The sequence below is a fragment of the Oncorhynchus mykiss genome, chromosome 16, assembly GCF_057628025.1.
Source record: "Oncorhynchus mykiss isolate SJ-2025 chromosome 16, ASM5762802v1, whole genome shotgun sequence".
NCBI lineage: Eukaryota > Metazoa > Chordata > Actinopteri > Salmoniformes > Salmonidae > Oncorhynchus > Oncorhynchus mykiss.
Genome location: NC_143037.1, coordinates 24,207,478 through 24,232,131, shown reverse-complemented (window position 1 = coordinate 24,232,131; position 24,654 = coordinate 24,207,478). Strand labels below are relative to the sequence as shown.

The following is a 24,654-nucleotide window of genomic DNA, read 5'->3' as shown; positions in this document are numbered from 1 at the left end:
GTAAATGTATTGTGGCCAGAGATTTGAGTCTGTATGTTGGCAGCAGCCTCTCAATGTTAGTGATGGCTGTTGAACAGTCTGATGGCCTTAAGATAGAAGCTGTTTTTCAGCCTCTCTGTCCCAGCTTTGATGCACCTGTACTGACCTAGCATTCTGGATGATAGCAGGGTGAACAGGCAGTGGCTCAGGTGGTTGTTGTCCTTTCCTGTGACATCGGGTGATGTAGATGTCCTGGAGGGCAGGTAGTGATGCGTTGTGCAGACTCTACCCTCTGGAGAGCCTTGTGGTTGAGGGCGGTGTAATTGCCGTACCGGCGGTGATACAGTCCGACAGGATGCTCTCGATTCTGCATCTGTAAAAGTTTGTGAGTGTTTTAGATAACAAGCCACATTTCTTCAGCCTACTGAGGTGGAAGAGGCGCTGTTGCGCCTTCTTCACCATGCTGTCTGTGTGGTTGGACCATTTTAGTTTGTCCGTGATGTGTACGCCGAGGAACTTAAAACGTTCCACCTTCTCCACTACTGTGCCGTTGATATGGATGGGGGGGGGTGCTCCCTCTGCTGTTTCCTGAAGTCCACGATTATCTCCTATGTTTTGTTGATGTTGAGTGAGAGGTTATTTTCCTGACACCACACTCCGAGGGCCCTCACCTCCTCCCTGTAGGCCGTCTAAACGTTGTTGGTAATCAGGGTCTCGAGCTTAATGACGAGTTTGGAGGGTACTGTGGTGTTAAATGCTGAGCTGTAGTCTATGAACAGCATTCTTACATAGTTATTCCTCTTGTCTAGATGGGATAGGGCAGTGTGCAGTGTGATGGCGATTGCATCTTCTGTAGACCTACGGAGGCGGTAAGCAAATTGAAGTGGGTCTAGGGTGACAGGTAAGGTGGAGGTGATATGATCCTTGACTAGCCTCTCAAAGCACTTCATGATGACGGAAGTGAGTGCTACGGGGCGATAGTCATTTAGTTCAGTTACCTTTGCCTTCTTGGGTACAGGAACATTGGTGCCCATCTTGAAGCATGTGGGGACAGCAAACTGGGATAGGGAGAGATTGAATATGTCCGTAAACACACCAGCCAGCTGGTCTGCGCATGCTCTGAGGACGTGGCTAGGGATGCCATCTGGGCCGGCATCCTTGCGAGGGTTAACACGTTTAAATGTTTTACTCACGTTGGCCACGGAGAAGAAGATCCCACAGGCTTTGGTAGTGGGCCATGTCAGTGGCACTGTATTGTCCTCAAAGCGAGCAAAGAAGTTGTTTCATTTGTATGGGAGCAAGATGTCAATGTCTGTGATAGGGCTGGTTTTCTTTTTGTAATCTGTGATTGACTGTAGACCCTGCCACATACGTCTCCTGTTTGAGCCGTTGAATTGCGACTCTACTTTGTCTCTATACTGATCATCCCTGCTTTAACCCTAGCAGGCTCACCTCAACACTGCAAGAATACCTCCATTTCATTTTTAAATCTAAATGACGGTTGACTCAACTAGGGATTAAAACATCACATCCTTCCCTCAGGACAAAACTACACAAACACAGCAGTTGAGTATTAGAGTAGGCGAGAGATCTGCAGAGGGAGGGAAAAAAATATATTCTCTGGACCTGGGAGGACACAGTCTTTTAAACCACCCCCTTCTGTCCTGATTCTTCTACGCAAAAACACACACATACACACACACACACTCATTCACACACACTGGCGTAGGATGTTGAAGTTGTATAGGGACTGATAAAAAACAGTGGGGTAGAAAGGATGGGGACATACAGTGCCTTGCGAAAGTATTCGGCCCCCTTGAACTTTGCGACCTTTTGCCACATTTCAGGCTTCAAACATAAAGATATAAGACTGTATTTTTTTGTGAAGAATCAACAACAAGTGGGACACAATCATGAAGTGGAACGACATTTATTGGATATTTCAAACTTTTTTAACAAATCAAAAACTGAAAAATTGGGCGTGCAAAATTATTCAGCCCCCTTAAGTTAATACTTTGTAGCGCCACCTTTTGCTGTGATTACAGCTGTAAGTCGCTTGGGGTATGTCTCTATCAGTTTTGAACATCGAGAGACTGACATTTTTTCCCATTCCTCCTTGCAAAACAGCTCGAGATCAGTGAGGTTGGATGGAGAGCATTTGTGAACAGCAGTTTTCAGTTCTTTCCACAGATTCTCGATTGGATTCAGGTCTGGACTTTGACTTGGCCATTCTAACACCTGGATATGTTTATTTTTGAACCATTCCATTGTAGATTTTGCTTTATGTTTTGGATCATTGTCTTGTTGGAAGACAAATCTCCGTCCCAGTCTCAGGTCTTTTGCAGACTCCATCAGGTTTTCTTCCAGAATGGTCCTGTATTTGGCTCCATCCATCTTCCCATCAATTTTAACCATCTTCCCTGTCCCTGCTGAAGAAAAGCAGGCTCAAACCATGATGCTGCCACCACCATGTTTGACAGTGGGGATGGTGTGTTCAAGGTGATGAGCTGTGTTGCTTTTACGCCAAACATAACGTCTTGCATTGTTGCCAAAAAGTTCAATTTTGGTTTCATCTGACCAGAGCACCTTCTTCCACATGTTTGGTGTGTCTCCCAGGTGGCTTGTGGCAAACTTTAAACGACACTTTTTATGGATATCTTTAAGAAATGGCTTTCTTCTTGCCACTCTTCCATAAAGGCCAGATTTGTGCAATATACGACTGATTGTTGTCCTATGGACAGAGTCTCCCACCTCAGCTGTAGATCTCTGCAGTTCATCCAGAGTGATCATGGGCCTCTTGGCTGCATCTCTGATCAGTCTTCTCCTTGTATGAGCTGAAAGTTTAGAGGGACGGCCAGGTCTTGGTAGATTTGCAGTGGTCTGATACTCCTTCCATTTCAATATTATCGCTTGCACAGTGCTCCTTGGGATGTTTAAAGCTTGGGAAATATTTTTGTATCCAAATCCGGCTTTAAACTTCTTCACAGCAGTATCTCGGACCTGCCTGGTGTGTTCCTTGTTCTTCATGATGCTCTCTGCGCTTTTGACGGACCTCTGAGACTATCACAGTGCAGGTGCATTTATACGGAGACTTGATTACACACAGGTGGATTGTATTTATCATCATTAGTCATTTAGGTCAACATTGGATCATTCAGAGATCCTCACTGAACTTCTGGAGAGAGTTTGCTGCACTGAAAGTAAAGGGGGCTGAATAATTTTGCACGCCCAATTTTTCAGTTTTTGATTTGTTAAAAAAGTTTTAAATATCCAATAAATGTCGTTCCACTTCATGATTGTGTCCCACTTGTTGTTGATTCTTCACAAAAAAATACAGTTTTATATCTTTATGTTTGAAGCCTGAAATGTGGCAAAAGGTCGGAAAGTTCAAGGGGGGCGAATACTTTCGCAAGGCACTGTACATGTGTGTCATGCCACCCCTGTGTCCCAGGCCTAAACACCTTCTGAAATTATGTTATGTTATAAAATCAGCTGTCAAAAATACCTGTTGGCCTAAGTGGGTTAGTGGCTTGTACCAACCACATGTTCCTTCTAAAGCCACCTCATTCACATTTCTGTGAAGGACAACAGAGGGATTCTCATGAAACCAGTTATAAAAGGTCGGTAGCAAATTTAGTTACAAAACCATGATGCATCTGAAAAAATAAACCACAGGGTTTGTACAGACATTGGCAGGTCAAATTCAAGGACTTTCAAGTACTTTTCCAAGCACTCAAATGTATTTTCAAGGCCCATCAATTTGTAATAGTTCCTACTAAGCAATTGTTTCTAGTCGCCAACAGATGACAGTATATCACCACAACCTCGTGAAAAAAATTACAAACTTACTGTTCATCATTACCTACTCAATAATACGTGTTTCACTACTTATTTACTACATACATGAGTGGTCAGGACTGATGATGTTGACTGATTTCCTTATATGAACAGTAACTCAGTGAAATCTTTGAAATTGTTGCATGTTGCATTTACATTTGAAGTCGGAAGTTTACATACACTTACGTTGGAGTCATTAAAACTTGTTTTTCAACCACTCCACCGATTTCTTGTTAACAAACTATAGTTTTGGCAAGTCGGTTAGGACATCTACTTTGTGCATGACACAAGTCATTTTTCCAACAATTGTTGGAAAATATTATTTCACTTATAATTCACTGCATCACAATTCCAGTGGGTCAGAATTTTACACACTACATTGACTGTGCCTTTAAACAGCTTGGAAAATTCCAGAAAACGATGCCATGGCTTTAGAACCTTCTGATAGGCTAATCGACATCATTTGAGTCAATTGGAGGTCTACCTCTGGATATATTTCAAGGCCTAACTTCAAACTCTGTGCCTCTTTGCTTGACATCATGGGAAAATCAAAAGCGATCAGCCAAGACTTCATAAAAATATTGTAGACCTCCACAAGTCTGGTTCATCCTTGGGAGCAATTTCCAAACGCCTGAAGGTACCACGTTCATCTGTACAAACAATAGTACGCAAGTATAAACACCATGGGACCACGCAGTTGTCATACTGCTCAGGAAGGAGACGCGTTCTGTCTCCTAGAGATGAACGTACTTTGGTGCGAGAAGTGCAAATCAACAACAGCAAAGGACCTTGTGAAGATGCCTGAGGTACAAAATCATCTATATTCACTGTAAAACAAGTCCTATATCGACATAACCTGAAAAGCCGCTCAGCAAGGAATAAAACTCCTAAACTGCCATAAAAAAAGCCAGACTACGGTTTGCAACAGCACATGGGGACAAAGATTGCATTTTTGGAGAAATGTACTCTGGTCTGATGAAACACAAATAGAACTGTTTGGCCAGCATTATGGTTGGAGGAAAAAGGGGGAGGCTTGCAAGCCGAAGAACACCATCCCAACCCTGAAGCATGATGTTGGCAGCATCATGTTGTGGGGGTGCTTTGCCGCAGGAGGGTACTAGTGCACTTCACAAAATAGATGGCATCATGAGGGAGAAAAATAATGTGGATATATTGAAGCAACATCTCAAGACATCAGTCAGGAAGTTAAAGCTTGGTCGCAAATGGGTCTTCTGAATGGACAATGACCCCAAGCACACTTCCAAAGTTGAGGCAAAATGGCTTAACCTCTCTTGGGTAGGGGGCAGTATTTTCACCTCCGGATGAAAAGCGTGCCCAAATTAAACTGCCTGCTACTCAGATCCATAAGCTAGGATATGCATATAATTAGAAGATTTGGATAGAAAACACTCTAAAGTTTCCAAAACTGTTAAAATAATGTCTGTGAGTATAACAGAACTGATATGGCAGGCGAAAACCAGAGGAAAATCCAACCAGGAAGTATTATTATTTTGAAAGGCTGTTTTTCCATTGAAAGCCTATCCACCATACAAAGACTTAGGACCCAGTTCACGATCTCTATGGCTTCCTCTACGTGTGACCAGTCTTTAGGCATTGTTTCAGGCTTTTACTCTGACAAATTAGGGAGATACAGCACATTCAATGAGTGGACAGTGGAAATTTCCAGACATGAGCCAAGAATGTGATCAGGAGCGTGCCTTTCTTGTTTCTCCTTTTCTATTGACAAAGCTTTTGTCATGTTGAAATATGATTATGATTATATATAACAAAAACAACCTGAGGATTGATTTTAAACATCGTTTGACATGTTTCTACTAACTTTTATTGTACTTTTTTGACTTTTCCTCTTGATGTTGAGAGCAGAGCGTGCATTGTGCCTTTGGATTTCTGAACTAAACGTACCAACAAAACGGAGGTATTTGGATATAAAGATGAACTTTATCAAACAAAACAAACATTTGTTGTCTAACATGGAGACCTGGGAGTGCCATCAGATGAAGATCATCAAAGGTAAGTGATTAATTTTAACGCTATTTCTGAAATTGGTGACACCTCTCCTTGGTTCTTTGGCTAGGCGCTGACCTAACATAATCGCAAGGTGTGCTTTTGCCGGAAAACCTTTTTGAAATCTGACACAGAGGTTGCATTAAGAAAAAGTTTATCTTTAATGGTATGTTAAACACTTGTATCTTAGATCAATGTTTATGATGAGTATTTCTGTAATTTGATGTTGATTTCTGCACTTTCACCGGATGTTTGTTTGAGACAATGCATTTCGTGACATAACGCGCCAATTTCAAATGAGGTTTTTGGACATAAAGATGAACTCTATCGAACAAAACACACATTTACTATCTAACATGGAGTCCTGGGAGTGCCATCTGATGAAGATCATCAAAGGTTAGAGATTAATTGAATCGCTATTTCTGACTTTTGTGAGCCCTCTCCTTGGCTGGAAAATGGCTGTATGGTTTTCTGTGACTAGGCGCTGACCTAACATAATCGCATGGTGTGCTTTCGCAGTAAAGCCTTTTGAATAATACTTGTATGTTTCAATTTTAATTATGGGATTTCTGTTGTTTTGAATTTGGCGCCCTGCAATTTCACTGGCTGTTGTCGAGGTAGCGTCCTACTTGTACCAGAGAGGTTAAGGACAACAAAGTCAAGCTATTGGAGTGGCCATCACAAAATCCTGAACTCAGTCCTATAGAAAATTTGTGGGCAGAACTGAAAAGGTGTGTGAGAGCAAGGAGACCTACAAACCTGACTCAAGTTACACCAGCTCTGTCAGGAGGAATGGGCCAAAATTCACCCAACTTATTGTGGGAAGCTTGTGGAAGGCTACCCAAAATGTTTGACCCAAGTTAAACAATTTAAAGGCAATGCTATCAAATACTAATTGAGTGTATGTAAACTTCTGACCCACTGGGAATGTGATGAAAGCAATATAAGCTGAAATAAATAATTCTCTCTACTCTCTGACATTTCACATTCTTAAAATAAAGTGGTGATCCTAACTAACCTAAAAACAAATTTTTACTAGGATTAAATGTCAGAAAAACTGAGTTTAAATGTTTGGCTAAGGTGTACGTAAACTTCCAACTTCAACTGTATATTTTTGTTCAGTGTACATAATATTAAGTTGTCTTTAAATTTAAATTGTTTTTATACTGTATTTCACTCAATTTTGGGTCCCACGGGCTGTTCCAACACATAATGCCATGAACGTGAATTCTGACAGTGTAAAAGGCCCTTAGTTGACTCTTAAATGGTGTGTTCTATACCCATTTGAAGAGAAACAAGTTATTAATGTGTTTGAAAATATTAAAACCCCTATCAGGGGTCCCTATTTAAATATTAGGGGACCTCACATGGGTCCAGGACCCCAAGTTTGGGAACCACTTTACTACTAACCTCTCTCCCTGCTTGCTTCAATGCTTCCTCTCTGTGTATCTATTTTGCCTCCTTCATTGCAGCCTGACTCACCACTGTCTGTCTCACTACTCTCTATAAAGAAAAGGTATTTTGTTATGAGAACTTATAGTAGCCCATATTTTGATTATAGTTTGCTAAATTTCAGTCAATTGCTCCTGCTGAAGTCAGGCTCCGTTCAACGTTAGCTTCTAACTTCATCCTTCTAGCCAGCTAGTTATAGCTAGCTACCTAGCTAATAGCCAGAGCCATTGAGCTACCTAGCTAGATGGACATCTGGCTGAAATATCAGCTACTATTTACCAATTGTACACTCATTCTCCGAGAGTCAGAGGGAGTTTGTTTGGGGGATGTCTGTTGGGGGATGTCGGGGGATGTTAAAAGAACTCCAACTGTCAGTGGCGTGCGTCTCTCTGCTACTTGCCACTGTAGGTCTGGGCTGAGGTAGTTTGTTTCCCATCGGACAAAGTGGTGACTGAATGCGCTAATAACACTGCAAATCTGGGGGGGAACAGGCGAACATAGCGAATATACATGAATCATTCATGATTCTACTCATTCGCAGAGGTATGCGCGATTAGAACTCAGATCAAAAAGCCTTCTGAGCATTGATCAACGCAATAATAAGTGAGTAAATGATCATTAACAAAATAAAAAGGTTGAGTAAACGCTATTTCACAAATAAAAGGCTGTGTTTACCCTCCACTACATCCCTGGCTGGGTCTGGCAAAACCCGGTGTTTTAGCTATAGATGTAACGTTTGGTGGCGCCTATTCAGTCAGTTCTGTACCTGCCTGGCTGAGTGGCAGTGTGGGTGGAATGAGCGAGCTCGCCTGGCAACCAGAACGAGAAACACGTGAGGAAATAAAACTTGGTAGTCTGCCTAGAAATTAATTCGCAAGACCAATACATTTTTCAAATATTTTTCATATTAACATACGACTTTCGTTTCTCCTCCCATTTTAATTCAAGTACTTTTAAAGTACCAACTTGAGAAAATTTCAGATTTTAAGGTTTCCAAATTCAAGAACTTTGAGCACCTCAAGCACCTTGTGCTGCGAACCCTCAACTATCATTTGGAGGATTAAGATATCTTGTTTTTGGGAAAGTTTCTTATTTTAAATTAGGGATGCACGATATATCGGTGACCATATCGGAATCGAACGATATTAGCTAAAAATGCCAACATCAGTATGGGCCCGGTGTCTAGTTTAACGGCGACGTGCAAAACCGATGTCAAAGCTGACGTACATACCTATATAACGTAGGTACATGACGTAATGACGCCACGTAAAATTTTGCGCTACACGTGGATATTTACGCACTACGTGCTTCAGCACTCTACAGTCCCGTTCTGTGAGCTTGTGTGGCCTATCACTTTGCGGCTGAGCCGTTGTTGCTCCTAGACGTTTCCACTTCACAATAACAGCACTTACAGTTGACCAGGGCAGCTCTAGCAGTGCAGAAATTTGACGAACTGACTTGTTGGAAAGGTGGCATCCTATGACGGTGCTACGTTGAAAGTCACTGAGCTCTTCAATAAGGCCATTCCACTGCCAATGATTGTCTATGGAGATTGCATGGCTGTGTACTCGATTTTATACACCTGTCAGCAACGAGCGTGTCTGATATAGCTGAACCCACTAATTTGAAGGGATGTCCACATACTTTGTATATAGTGTATGTGTGTAGGCTATACAGTATTGTTGTGAATGTCATGTTAATAGGCACAATATCAGTCATCACATTATTACATCTGCCAGTAAAGGTCTCTCTGACCTTTAAATGGAAAGATAGCGAATCATCTTCGGATGAAACCGTCTTCAGTCAGTGTTATCGGGGTTAGCGTTCTTTTTGTTTGAAATAACTTGGTCAATACTAAGCAATAACTCGTACTAAAATCAAACATATTGACAAACTACACATATTAAAACATTTTATATGGCCTAACACTGAGATGGTATTTTCTTGAGGGCAAGTCTAGTTATTCCACGGGTTTCACTAACCAGAAAATCACTCTAACCTTTTAAAGGAAACTCATTTACAGAGATGTTCAGTATATCAGAGGTGAATAAAAGAGATAAAGGATCCCGTTTTAATCAACTAGCCAACATGTAGACTGTAAACCCAGCTTGAACTATAGTTTCTCTGCGGAGTAGGCTAAATCACAGCCCAGCATTGGCCAATTTGTCATTTCACCCATCTATTGATCTTTCCCTGCCAATTGTCACATCTCAACAGAGCCTTAAATACGTGTTTTTCTTTCTTCAGCTTGAGATATTACAGTTTGTTGGAGATTTACAGAGAACTGTGTGGTTGGGGTGGGGGGGATGCTTTGCCCGGCTCTCTCTTCACTCCAGAGCAGTCATGGAGAGGTCATGGTTATCAATTGAAAGGAAGAATTACACAGGGACTGGGACAGATTGGCTGTCTTCTGACTTTTAATCACCGCCAAATACATTTATTTCATTCAACCCCTCGCTCTCTCCGATGGGTGATTTAAGCCTGAATCTGAAAGTATCGGTCAAAAGAGAGACTGCGTATGAGGGAAAGTTGTAGAAAATCATACTTTTGTGAGAGCCTTCCAAAACAAGCTGGCGAGGGACAGAGTCAGAGTCATGAAAGTTAAGACAAAAACACTACCGTTGTTAGGCTAAATCTTCAGGCTTATGTCATCAGTTTAGTAACACAACTACCATCCTGATTGATATGATTCACTGGCACACAATTTAGAACTGTTGACCAGAAGGACCATACCATACCTCCCAGTATTAGGCTAGTGACTGTTTAAGCATTTTCCCCACTACTTGATAGCTAATGGTGCATGAGAAAACATGAAAATGTTCCTAAATATAGCATGAGTGTACCAAGTTTCATGATTTTATGCAAAAGGCCACAAGTGCACAACAGTCTTTTTGGGCTTTTATCCGCTGGATTACCAGTTCCCACTGAGCTAAAGATGGGCAGTGTAACTGTCTGACATGAGATCCGTCTGAAGGGGCACTCACCATGGGGCGCCGGTCGTGGTGAGTAGCCCTGACAAATGTAGGATTTAGGCCCTGCCACAGGACAGGTGGTGCCCCAATCTGTGCCCAAGTCCACCACCCCCACGTCACCTCATTCCACAGCGACATCATGCCCTCTAGAACTTTGACTGGGAAACGCAAAGCATCCCGGGATAATTGGAGCGTATGCAGAGCAGAGGCCCTCTCAGCCCTCATCATCAGGGAGCACGGTGAACATACGTATTTCGTAGACTCAATGACTTAATGAGTAACATACTATGTTAGAAAGGTAAACAATGAGGTATTCTAAGATCAACAAAACATATAAATACGTCTAGGTTTTGAAGAGCTTTCCTTGGCATCGTCATAAGTCAGAATGGTCAGATTTGATACCAAAAAAGCAAAACCTAGCCTATCTACTGGTAAATAATACGAGAGAAACATGGCAACATTTTAAAGGACATTTTAGTTTGGATTGTGGAGCTCCTGGGCTGAGTCCATCATCAGTGCTGCCATGAGTCAAATGATATTGAAAACTCCAGATAGAGCTGCTCCACACAAATCCCGTTCCACGTGATTATTCTCAATTTCACAGCTGATGGTTTTTCCACATTGAGCTCAATCCAGCCTGAGAGAACACGCTTCTAAGACAGGAGGAGAAGCAAGCTGTAGAATGAAGGATATGCAGGGTCATGAAGGAGAGCAGCACGAACGCTGGGCCTATCTCTCTCCTTTCAAGCATAGACAGACACAGGAGAGAGCTGACCCAGCTGCCTTCACATCTAAAGCCCAGTAGAGACACACGTGTAGTACCATGCGGTAATGGAGGTTCGAACACCACTTTCAATCTGGCAACCGAGTGGCAGGTGAAAATTATGGTGTCACCCGAGGGAGTGGGTGGGTGGCAGGGGAAGGACCTGATGAGAGACACCTTGGTGAGAATGATAGCCTGGTTCTGCTGCTGGAAACTCTTCCACAAATAGCAAGGAAGGACACACACCACTGCAGGAATGGTTTGATCCGATTTAGATTTGAAAGCCCTGCTGGGGTATGGAGGGTGTATCAGACCAAGGTCATTTGTAGGGGACAAGGGAAGATGAAGATAATGAAGATTATATTTTATCTTAGTAGATGAGTGGAGAGGCTGCACTTGGCTTGAGTTACAGTTTTGTGTGCCATGGCAACACTCTTTGTAATGAGGTTAGTAGAGGTCATTTGTACATGTACACTACCGGTCAAAAGTTTTAGAACACCTACTCACTCAAGGGTTTTTCTTTATTTTTACTATTTTCTACATTGTAGAGTAATAGTGAAGACTTCAAAACTATGAAATAACACATATGGAATCATGTAGTAAGCATAAAAGTGTTAAACAAATCAAAATATAGTTTATATTTGAGATTCCTCAAATAGCCACCCTTTGCCTTGATGACAGCTTTGCACACTCTTGGCATTCTCTCAACCAGCTTCACCTGGAATTGCCAATAGTCTTGAAGGAGTTCCCACATATGCTGAACACTTGTTGGCTGCTTTTCCTTCACTCTGTGGTCCAACTCATCCCAAACCATCTCAATTTGGTTGAGATCAGGGAATTGTGGAGGCCAGGTGATCTGATGCAGCACTCCATCACTCTCCTTCTTGGTCAAATAGCCCTTACACAGCCTTGAGGTGTGTTGGGTCATTGTTATGTTGAAAGAAAAATGACAATCCCACTAAGCGCAAACCAGATGGGATGTAGAAGTTGTCCACAAACCGTTTGTAGCCCTTACCCAGCAGTTGAAAATCCAATAACTCCATAACAGAATCATAACTCAGTCCATTACCGGTAGCAAAACTGAAAGATGAATCTTCCTGAAGCAACTCAGTCTCGCTTTCTCTATCAATTTCCTCTATAATTTGGGTTAAATCTGTATACCTAGACTTTGTTTTAGCTTTTCCTGATTTAATTTAAATATAGAAACTTGCTGAAAATACTATTGACTATGTACTGCTATGCGTAACATTCGTGGATCCGTCAAGTAGGATTTGCAATGGCGAATGAACCTCTTTTACGCCAGAGTTTACGACAAAGGCTGGTCTTCGAACGTATAACCATTACATATTGCCGTTTACAGTGCCTTGCGAAAGTATTCGGCCCCCTTGAACTTTGCGACCTTTTGCCACATTTCAGGCTTCAAACATAAAGATATAAAACTGTATTTTTTTGTGAAGAATCAACAACAAGTGGGACACAATCATGAAGTGGAACGACATTTATTGGATATTTAAAACTTTTTTAACAAATCAAAAACTGAAAAATTGGGCGTGCAAAATTATTCAGCCCCTTTACTTTCAGTGCAGCAAACTCTCTCCAGAAGTTCAGTGAGGATCTCTGAATGATCCAATGTTGACCTAAATGACTAATGATGATAAATACAATCCACCTGTGTGTAATCAAGTCTCCGTATAAATGCACCTGCACTGTGATAGTCTCAGAGGTCCGTTAAAAGCGCAGAGAGCATCATGAAGAACAAGGAACACACCAGGCAGGTCCGAGATACTGTTGTGAAGAAGTTTAAAGCCGGATTTGGATACAAAAAGATTTCCCAAGGAGCACTGTGCAAGCGATAATATTGAAATGGAAGGAGTATCAGACCACTGCAAATCTACCAAGACCTGGCCGTCCCTCTAAACTTTCAGCTCATACAAGGAGAAGACTGATCAGAGATGCAGCCAAGAGGCCCATGATCACTCTGGATGAACTGCAGAGATCTACAGCTGAGGTGGGAGACTCTGTCCATAGGACAACAATCAGTCGTATATTGCACAAATCTGGCCTTTATGGAAGAGTGGCAAGAAGAAAGCCATTTCTTAAAGATATCCATAAAAAGTGTCGTTTAAAGTTTGCCACAAGCCACCTGGGAGACACACCAAACATGTGGAAGAAGGTGCTCTGGTCAGATGAAACCAAAATTGAACTTTTTGGCAACAATGCAAAACGTTATGTTTGGCGTAAAAGCAACACAGCTGAACACACCATCCCCACTGTCAAACATGGTGATGGCAGCATCATGGTTTGGGCCTGCTTTTCTTCAGCAGGGACAGGGAAGATGGTTAAAATTGATGGGAAGATGGATGGAGCCAAATACAAGACCATTCTGGAAGAAAACCTGATGGAGTCTGCAAAAGACCTGAGACTGGGACGGAGATGTCTTCCAACAAGACAATGATCCAAAACATAAAGCAAAATCTACAATGGAATGGTTCAAAAATAAACATATCCAGGTGTTAGAATGGCCAAGTCAAAGTCCAGACCTGAATCCAATCGAGAATCTGTGGAAAGAACTGAAAACTGCTGTTCACAAATGCTCTCCATCCAACCTCAATGAGCTCGAGCTGTTTTGCAAGGAGGAATGGGAAAAAAATGTCAGTCTCTCGATGTGGAAAACTGATAGAGACATACCCCAAGCGACTTACAGCTGTAATCGCAGCAAAAGGTGGCGCTACAAAGTATTAACTTAAGGGGGCTGAATAATTTTGCACGCCCAATTTTTCAGTTTTTGATTTGTTAAAAAAGTTTGAAATATCCAATAAATGTCGTTCCACTTCATGATTGTGTCCCACTTGTTGTTGATTCTTCACAAAAAAATACAGTTTTATATCTTTATGTTTGAAGCCTGAAATGTGGCAAAAGGTCGCAAAGTTCAAGGGGGCCGAATACTTTCGCAAGGCACTGTACATCAGCTCATTGGCTATCTTCCAAGCTAGATTTCAAGATGATCAGTGGTCATTGGGCCAAAATACAGGTCCTACCATTGGTGCGCAATGAGGTCATTGATTGGTGTCTTCAAATCGGTTTGTTTCGGTCAATACGTCCCGGGAAAATAACCATCAAGTATGGTTGTGTTAGTAACAACAGGAGGATTGCAAATAAACCAACCATGACTGGATAAACGTTTGTTTAGTGTGTGTAATTACCACGAATGCTTCGTCCGAAGTTGAATGAGACGGAAATCATGACGTAGCGGTTTACAAATGTTTTTTGGTTGGCTATAAAAATGGAGGTTATCAAACAAAACGAACATTCACTGTGTAGTTAGGACACTTGGCATTGCCACCAGAGGAAGATCTTCAAAGGTAAGCAATGTATTTTATTGCTTTTTCTGACTTTCGTGACGCTAATGCTTGGTTGGAAAATGCTAGTAATACTTGTGTGTGCGGGGCGCTGTCCTCAGAAAATCGCATGGTTTGCTTTCACAGTAAAGCCTTTCTGAAATCTGACACAGCGGCTGGATTAGACATTCATCTTTTAAATGATGTAAGATACATGTATTTACAAGAATGTTTAATATAACGAATGGTGTATTTAGAATGTTAGCGCTCTGAAGGTTCACCGGATGTTGGCCTGGTGGGACGTTAGCGTCTCACCTACCCTAGAGAGGTTGAGGAGCCTTTTGGACCTAGACTTGGCGCTCCGGGTATCGCTTACCAGGCGGAAGCAGAGAGAACATTCTATGACTTGGGTGACTTGAGTCTTTGACAATTTTTGGGGCATTCCTTTGACAACGCCTGATATATGGGGGGCGGCAGGTAACCTAGTGGTTAGAGCGTTGGACTGGTAACCGAAAGGTTGCAAGATTGAATCCCCGAGCTGACAAGGTAAAAATCTGTCGTTCTGCCCCTGAACAAGGCCGTTAACCCACTGTTCCTAGGCCGTCATTGAAAATAAGAATTTGTTCTTAACTGACTTGCCAAGTTAAATAAAGGTTAAAAATATATATTTAAAATATATAGATCCTGGGTGGCAGGAAGTTCTGTACTACCCTCTGTAGCGCCTTACGGTCGGAGGCCGAGCAGTTGCCATACCAGACGGTGATACAACCCATCAGGATGCTCTCGATGGTGCAGCTGTGGAACTTTTTGAGGATCTGGGGACCCATGCCAAATCTTTTCAGTCTCCTGAGGGGGGAAATGCGTTGTCGTTAACTCTCCACGAATGTGTTGCTGTGTTAAGATCATGACAGTTTGTTGGTGATGTGGGCACCAAGAAACTTGAAGCTCTCGACCCGCTCCACTACAGCCCCATTAATGTAAATGGGGGCACGTTCGGCCCTCCTTTTCCTGTAGTCCACGATCAGCTCCTTTGTCTTGCTCACGTTGAGGGAGAGGTTGTTGTCCTGGCACCATACTGCCAGACCTCTGACCTCCTCCCTATAGGCTGTCTCATCGTTGTCTGTGATCAGGCCTACCACTGTTGTGTCGTCAGCAAAGTTAATAATGGCGTTGGAGTCATGCTTGGCCACGCAGTCGTGGGTAAACAGGAGGGGACTAATTGCGCACCCCTGAGGGGCCCCCATGTTGAGGATCAGCGAGGTAGATGTGTTGTTACCTGCCCTTACCACCTGGGGGCGGCCCGTCAGGAAGGCCAGGATCCAGTTGCAGAGGGAGGTGTTTAGTTCAGAGTCCTTAGCTTAGTGATGCGCTTTGTGGGCACTATGGTGTTGAACGCTGAACTGTAGTCGATGAACAGCATTCTCATGTGCGTGGTTCTTTTGTCCAGGCAGTAAAGGGTAGTGTGGAGCACGCTTGAGTCATCTGTGGATCTGTTGGGGTGGTATGCGAATTGGAGTGGGTCTAGGGCTTCCGGGATGATGGTGTAGATGTGAGCCATGACCAGCCTTTCAAAGCATTTCATGACTACCGATGTGAATGCCACAGGGCGGTAGTCATTTAGGCAGGTCACCTTTGCTTTCTTGGGCACAGGGACTATGGTGGTCTGCTTGAAACATGTAGGGAGAGGGGGATACCTAGTCAGTTGTACAACTGAATGCCTTCAACTGAAATGTGTCTTCCGCATTTAACCCAACCCCTCTGAATCAGAGAGGTATTACAGACTCAGTCAGGGAGAGGGTGAAAATGTCAGTGAAGAATGCCAGTTGGTCCGCGCATGTCCTGGTAATCCGTCTGGCCCCACGGCCTTGTGAGTGTTGACCTTTTCAAAGGTCTTGCTCATGTCGGCTACAGAGAGCGTGATCACACAGTCATCCGGAACATCTGGTGCTCTCATGCATGCTTCAGTGTTGCTTGCCTCGCAGCAAGCATAAAAGGCATTTAGCCCTTCTGGTAGGCTCGCGTCACTGAGCAGCTCGCGGCTGGTTTTTCTGAAAACTGAAAACCTACAGGACAGTAGATCTCCAGGAAGAGGGTTGGGCAGTCCTGGTCTAAGGGCATAGCAGGATTTCATATAAGCGTCCGGACTAGTGTCCCGCTCCTGAACAATGGTTTGCATCTCCTAAAATATCAATGTAGATAAAATACTGGAATGTGACTGCTAGTGACGGCATTCAATGACACTAAAGGGCCAGTTCCCGCAATTAGACTTTCATGCAACAACTCCTTAGTCAGAAGGGTGTAAAATAAGTGAGGGCAAGTGAATGGATGGGAGCTGAGATGATGCCTAGCCCTAATCTTACCGTCTGACTTTTGAGTTCCACAGTCAACCCTACCCTTTACTTTCCTTGCTCTTAAGAAGTGGATAAGAAATAAAAGGTTCTAATAAATAAACTACAGATGGAAATAGGAAACCAGCTAGTCCCTGTTTCAGTTTCAGGGATTATCTATAAGAATCTTTAAATAAATGTCTTTATTCACTATGTCACTGCTGTATATCTTTCTAATCATTCGTCCGTTAGCCTATGTTTTATTTCCTTAAAAAAATTAATAGGTAGACTACACACTTGCACTGAAGCAAATACTAAGTACATGGAAATAAAGGAAGGGGGGGGTTTCCCGATGTGATAGTGGCTCGTTGGGCAGTCTCAAACATTTCTCTCTGAAGTCTTAATTTTTTTTCTGAGATGTTTTTTCTTTCCCATTATCTGAGGTATCAGGGAGGGGGGGAATCTAGTGGCCCTAGCTCAGCTCTCCTCTTTGCGAAGGAAAAGCAAGAGGAATGGCCTGATAGGCCTCATGTGAGCTTCTTGTCAAATGGAAGCTCAATGAAATATTCAGCAGTGTTTCTGTAGCACTGTAGACTGTGTGTCTTCTCCACTAGCAGCCTCTGTGAAAACAGCTCAAAAGGTTATGTGAGGTGGTCTATTGGCACCTCATATGGATTTATATGCAAATCCTTGAAATTGAGCAGGGGGAAACCAGGTATTACAGCTGTTATGAAACCATGTGTAATCCTACTGTATACACACCTATAACTAGAGGAGAAACACTCAACTCCATTCTCTTATATCGATACATAGTTGAGTTTTGGTAACTGGTTGCGGGACATTAAGCCACCATTCGATTCTTGTAAAAATGTCAATTCTGAAAATGCTAGCCTGTACCTATGTTTCTCCTATACAACTGTGGTCCTTCCGCGGGGTGTGGAAATTCAAACTTTTAATAAAAACTTTTATTGAATACAACCACAGAATTTTACCTAATGTGTGTTACTATGTAAACTATGTAATCTATGTAAACTGAGATTCAATTGGCACATGCATATTCGTGCTGAGTTGAGCAAACCAAATGAGGGAAAAGTCGGTGGTTGTAATCTTTTTTTAAATTAGAAGTCTGAATTTCAACACCCTGCGCAAGGAACACAGTTGTAAACAACAAACATATAGTTAAAGTCGGATGTTTACATACACTTACGTTGGAAGGTTAACCTCTTGATATTCCCCATCCCGGATCCGGGAGCGTCATCATCGCCTGACAATAATTAGCATAACGCAACGGACATAAATATCCCTAGAAAATATTCTTATTCATGAAAATCACACATGATATATATTGAGACACAGATTAGCCTTTTGTTAATCACCCTGTCATCTCAGATTTTCAAAATATGCTTTTCAGCCAAAGCTAGACAAGCATTTGTGTAAGTTTATCGATAGCCTAGCATAGCATTATGCCTTGCTAGCAGCAGGCAACCTTGTCACAAATCAGAAAAGCAATCAAATTAAATAATTTACCTTTGATGAACTTCGGATGTTTTCACTCACGAGACTCCCAGGTAGATAGCCAAAGTTCATTTTTTCCCGTTTGTTCTTCACGTTTGGCTGAGAAATCGACCGGAAATTTGCAGTCACGAAAACGGCAAAAAATATTCAAAATTAGCTCCATAATATCGACAGAAACATGGCAAACGTTGTTTATAATCCATCCTCAAGGTGTTTTTCTAATATCTATTCGATAATATATCCATTGGGATAATTTGTTTTTCATTAGGACCGATTGGAGTAATGGCTACCTCTGTATTTTACGTGAGAATCTCTCTCAGATCCACCATGTGACCACTTACGCAATGTGGCCGCCTTCGGCTATTCTTCAACATAAATGCGTAAAACTACGTCACAATGCTGTAGATACCTTGGGGAATACGTAGAAAGCGTAAGCAGGTTCATAGCACACTCACAGTTCAATAGGGACTCATTGGAAAGCAGCGCTTTTAAAACCTGGGGCACTTCCAGATTGGATTTTTCTCAGGCTTTCGCCTGCAACATCAGTTCTGTTATACTCACAGACAATATCTTTCCAGTTTTGGAAACATTAGAGTGTTTTCTATCCAAAGCTGTCAATTATATGCATATTCTAGGATCTTGTCCTGACAAAATATCCCGTTTAAAACGGGAATGTTTTTTTTCCAAAAATGAAAATACTGCCCCCTAGTACAACTTGTTTTTCAACCAATTCACCAATTTCTTGTTAACAAACTACAGTTTTGGCAAGTCGGTTAGGACATCTACTTTGTGCATGACACAAGTCATTTTTCCAACAATTGTTTATTTTACTTATAATTCACTGTATCACAATTCCAGTGGATCAGAAAATTACATACGCTAAGTTGACTGTGCCTTTAAACAGCTTGGAAAATTCCAGAAAATGATGTCATGGCTTTAGAACCTTCTGATAGGTTCATTTACATAATTTGAGTCAATTGGAGGTGTACCTGTGGATGTATTCCAAGGCATACCTTCAAAATCAAGGCCTCTTTGCTTGACATCAGGGGAAAATCAAAAGAAAACAGCCAATACCTCAGAAAAAGAATTGTAGACCTCCACAAGTCTGGTTCATCCTTGGGAGCAATTTCCAAAAGCCTGAAGGTACCACGTTCATCTGTACAAACAATAGTACGCAAGTATAAACACCATGGGACCACGCAGCCGACATACCGCTCAGGAAGGAGACGCGTTCTGTCTCCTAGAGATGAACATACTTTGGGGAGAAAAGTGCAAATAAATAGGACTTTGTGAAGATGCTGGAGGAAACAGGTACAAAAAAATATATTGAAGCAAGATCTCAAGACATCAGTCAGGAACTTAAAGCTTGGTCGCAAATGGGTCAATTTGTGGGCAGAACTGAAAAAGTGTGTGCGAGCAAGGAGGCCTACAAACCTGACTCAATTACACCAGCTCTGTCAGGAGGAATGGGCCAAAATTCTCCCAACTTATTGTGGGAAGCTTGTGGAAGGATACCCAAAACGTTTGACCCAACTTAAACAATTTAAAGGCAATGCTACCAAATAATAATTGGGTGTATGTAAACATTCCCACTGGGAATGTGATGAAAGAAATAAAAGCTGAAAGAAATAATTCTCTCTACTATTATTCTGACATTTCACATTCTTAAAATTAAGTGGTGATCCTAACTAACTTAAGTCAGGGAATTTTTACTATAATTAAATGTCAGGAATTGTGAAAAACTGAGTTTAAATGTATTTGGCTAAGGTGTATGTAACTTCAACTGTAGGTACAGGGAAGCATTTTCAGAATGTACATTACAAGAATCAACTGATGGTGACGTGTGGCTCAGTTGTTAGAGCATGGCGCTTGCATCGCTAAGGTTGTGGGATCAATTCCCATGGGGAGCCAATACAAAAATGTATCCACTCACTACTGTAAGTCGCTCTTGAGCATCTGCTAAATGGCTAAAATGTAAATGTAATGTTGTTACTAGAAAATATCAGTTCTCAAAACTCAACTTTGCCTTGAGAATAGAGTGGAGCATTCCTCATCTAACCTATAACCTGCTCTGTGGTGTGAAAATACTTTCAAGTACTACTTAAGTAGTTTGTTGGGGTATCTGTACTTTACTATTTATATTTTGGGCAAATGTTACTTTTACTTCATTACATTCCTAAAGACAATAATGTACTTTTTACTCCATCCATTTTCCCCTGACACCCAAAAGTACTCATTAAATTTTGAATGCTTAGCAGGACAGGAACATTTTCCAATTCATGCACATCAAGAAAACATCCCTGGTCATCCCTACTGCCTCTGACCTGGCGGACTCACTAAGCACAAATGTTTTTCTTTGTAAATGATGTGAAGTCAATTAAAAATACAATACAATTGTGCAGTCTGGTTTGTTGAATATAAGGAATTTTAAATGATTTAAACTTGTACATTTACTTTTGATACTTAAGTATATTTTAGCAATTACATTGACTTTTTAAATGTAAGTATATTTAAAACCAAATACTTTTAGACTTTTACTCAAGTAGTATTTTACTGGGTGACTTTCACTTGAGTCATGTTCTACTAAGGAATCTACTTTTACCCAAGTATGACAGGTACTTTGTCCACCACTGAACCTGCCTGTGTAACTACCATGTTAAAACACAGGCATTATAGACACAGGCTTTGTGTTATCACCAAAATAATGTGTTTTACTTCATAAAAACGTTTCCTTATGTAATGAAATAACATTAATAATATTTTAGAAATGAAGTAAATGATTGTGTCAACAACGGCATTTCCAAGGTGCTACCACGTTGCACCATAACGTTACTTGAAGTTGACAGAATTAATAACGCACCAACCACGACTCAATATTGTATCCGTTCTGACTATTCAGTTTAACAAACTTTTTTTTCCCTGAGAGAAGGGTAAACTAGTTTTACACGATATCATAACCCTCATGAATGTAAAAGTCGACTTAGATTCATATAGGCGGCTAATCTACCACAGGTAGGCTAGTCTACTCGTCGATGTACTAACGGATGCGCTTTATCTTCATGCACTAAAACAATAGGCAATACGTTAGCAAAAGTATGAAATATATTGTTCGCCTACCTGCTCTGGACTGTTGCAAAATAGCTCCGTGTTCGTTTGTACCGAACATTGCTCTACCGGTTGCGGTTTGAAGTGCGCCGCTGTGTCTCACGAGAGCGCCAAGAAAGCCACGCTAATGGGCGCGCGCTGCTGCACGGGTTAGCCTGGTCTCATAGACGAGACATAACAAGGCTGAACCGGTGCACGCACGATACAATTCCATCTATTCAACTATAAGGGGTGGGGGGGGACAATTTATTTTTCTCAGAGCCCATGTAGGTCACACATGGCATGTGTATGTTGTTGATCATTTTAAAATGTATATTACAACTCTGTTAGCCTACTCTTAAAATTAGTAACATGTATTTGTGGACAGCTTATACAGGACAGGTGCTCCATATCTATTTGGAGGCTCATTATTTCAAGATCTACAAGATCAAGAAATACCAATGTTTCGATTTCAATACTCAACTTCAAAACACATTATGACATTAAATAAACATCTGAGTCTCCATCTCAGTTCGGTCAAAGGAAAAACTCTGTTTATCTGTGGTCATTTTCATCCCACACAAAAGTAAGGCGGCCAATTGAAGGAAAAATGAGTTAAATAATTACAGGCATAGCTAACACTGTCTGTCAATATTTACTTCAACTATTGACCCCTCACCAATAACAGTCACTTTGTGAAGATATATGTGCTGGCGGGTCAAGGGAAAATGTTGACCATGTTGTATCACTCCAACACTCCTCTGCCTTGTAGGCCTCATTCAAATTGTTGGGCCACGTTCAAAAGCGGATGCCTGTGGGTGACTTTGCCACAGATATATGCTTGTGTGAGCTCTGCCCAGTGTGCTGTGGCATGTGTGTGTGAGACAGCTGTCAGCCGGACAGTGATTGATGTGCTGTGGAAACATACTTGGAGTCTTAGCTATGTCCTTCCCCTGGAAGTCCTTTGGCACCCGGCTTGACCAACGACAAGGCTCCCTAAAAATAAAAGCTGAGTGTAGAGCTCACAAACACACACACACACACACACACACACACACACACACACACACACACACACACACACACACACAGAGGTGTCATGCACCCCAAAAATATGAGGGGGCAAAGAGTACAAGATGATGGCTGGGGGTGGTCTGGAGGGGGGCTAGGCATTTTTGAAACACCTGGAACAACTTTTTCCTGCAATCTAGAGCCATAATCATTATGCTTACATCTATGTCAAAAATATGTTTATTTTTCTGCATTTATAAGCATACATCTTGAGTTGTCTGTTTCCTCCTGACTGGTGGTTTATTTTTTAAAATGTGAGTCTTATTCAGTACATTTAGTAATTGCTTGCTTTTCTAAAGTGTACCAACCTTGCCAGCAGGCATGCCAGCTAACATACACAAGCAAGCTACTCTAACTTTATTGATAAACTGAAATGGCTTCTTGGTAGCTAGGTGTGTATGGGGTTGGGAGATTGGGAACCTAGCTAAAGCCAATTTCAGAAAATTGCTAGCTAGTTAGTAATATTTCAGAGAAACAACAACAAAAATGAACATATCTTTTTTTTATATACAATGTGTAAATATATATATATTTTTTTTAATAGGAGACATCTGAGGGGGCACGTGCCGGACTGAATTTTTTAATGATATCTTTCACAAACAGATGCATATCTGACAGACAGACAGACGGACGGACTAATTTATTTTATGATATCTTTGACAAACAGATGCATATCTGACAGACTGACTGACAGACGGACGGACGGACGGACGGACGGACTGACAGACAGACAGACAGACAGACAGACAGACAACATTGCTCATCAGAAGCTACCACACAAAATAACAACTCTATTCAATCTGTATTGCTGAAGCCCAACAAAAAAATCCTAAAATAACACTTTCACTATCACCTTTAAGCTAAAAATATCTATTGAAATATTTAAGTAAATGTCGTCAAGCCCGATTTTGTTCCATTACCCACAGCCAAAGATAATAACATTTTGTATTCATCCAATGTCTGTCATGTTTCTGGAAGACGTGATGAGATCGTCACTGCTCACGCTGCTTCCAATGCACAGCCATTATCGGCTCTGTAAAGCAGAAGGCAACCACCACGAAAGGACGTTTGCAAACGTGAGTAGATTACGTTGAAAAAAACAGTCAGCAATTTTGGACGCTGTCTCCAGTTCATATGTAGAACATTGCCTTTAAATTTCAATCACGCTATATATACGATATATATTATACATACACAAACACTGAACGAAGATATAACTCAACATGTAAAGTGTTGGTCCCATGTTTCATGCACAAAAAGCTTATTTCTCTCAAATGTTGTGTCCAAATTTGTTTGCATCCCTGTTAGTGAGCATTTCTCATTTTCCAAGATAATCCATCCACCTGAGAGGTGTGGCATATCAAGAAGCTGATTAAACAGCATGATCATTACACGGGATCACCTTGTTCTGGGGACATTAAAAGGCCACTCTAAAATGTGCAGTTTTGTCACACAACACAGTGCAGCAGATATATCAAGTTTTGAGGGAAAGTGCAATTGTCATGCTGACTGAAGGAATGTCCACCAGAGCTGTTTCCAGAGAATGGAATGTTAATTTCTCTACTATAAGCCTCTTCTAACATCATTTTAGGGAATTTGGCAGTACATCCCACTGGCATCACAACCGTAGACCATGCATACGTGGTTGTGTATGTGAGAGGTTTGCTGATATCAACGTTGTGAACAGAGTGACAGTGGGGTTATGGTAAGGGCAGGCATAAGCTACGGACAATGAACACACTTGCATTTTGTCAATGGAAATTTGAATGCACAAAGATACCATGACGAGATCCTGAGGCCCATTGTCGTACCATTCATTCGCCGCCATCATCTCATGTTTCAGCATGATAATGCACGGCCCCATGTCGCAAGGATCTATACACAACTCCTGGATGCTGAAAATGTCCCGGTTCTTCCATGGCATGCATACATACCAGACATGTCACCCATTGAGCATGTTTGGGATGCTCTGGATCGACGTGCACGACAGCTGTTCCAGTTCCAGACAATATCCAGCAACTTCACACAGACATTGAAGAGGAGTGGGACAGGCCACAATCAACAGCCTGATCAACTCTATGCCAAATCAAATCAAATAAAGCAGGTGTTATTGTGAGTAGCGTAATGCTTGTGCTTCTAGTTCTGACAGTGCAGCAATATCTTTCATGTAATCTAACAATTCAACAACAACTACCTAATACACACAAATCTAAATAAGAATATATACATATGTGTTGTTGCAATAGTAATCCTACTCTCATATGGATGAGCAATGACAGAGCGGCATAGGC

At 41.6% G+C, this 24,654-nt stretch overlaps 1 protein-coding gene across 1 annotated transcript in view; it reads right to left on the bottom strand.

Moving 5' to 3' along the window:
- Window positions 1–21,492, bottom strand: part of LOC110491690 (zinc finger protein 385C) — a 152,918-nt gene extending 131,426 nt beyond the window's left edge. The window contains exon 1 of the mRNA XM_021565326.3: window positions 21,326–21,492. Within this exon, the coding sequence (XP_021421001.3) occupies window positions 21,326–21,374 (49 nt within the window). The 5' untranslated portion in view covers window positions 21,375–21,492. The remainder of the gene's footprint in view (window positions 1–21,325) is intronic.
- Between the last annotated feature and the right edge of the window lie 3,162 nt (window positions 21,493–24,654).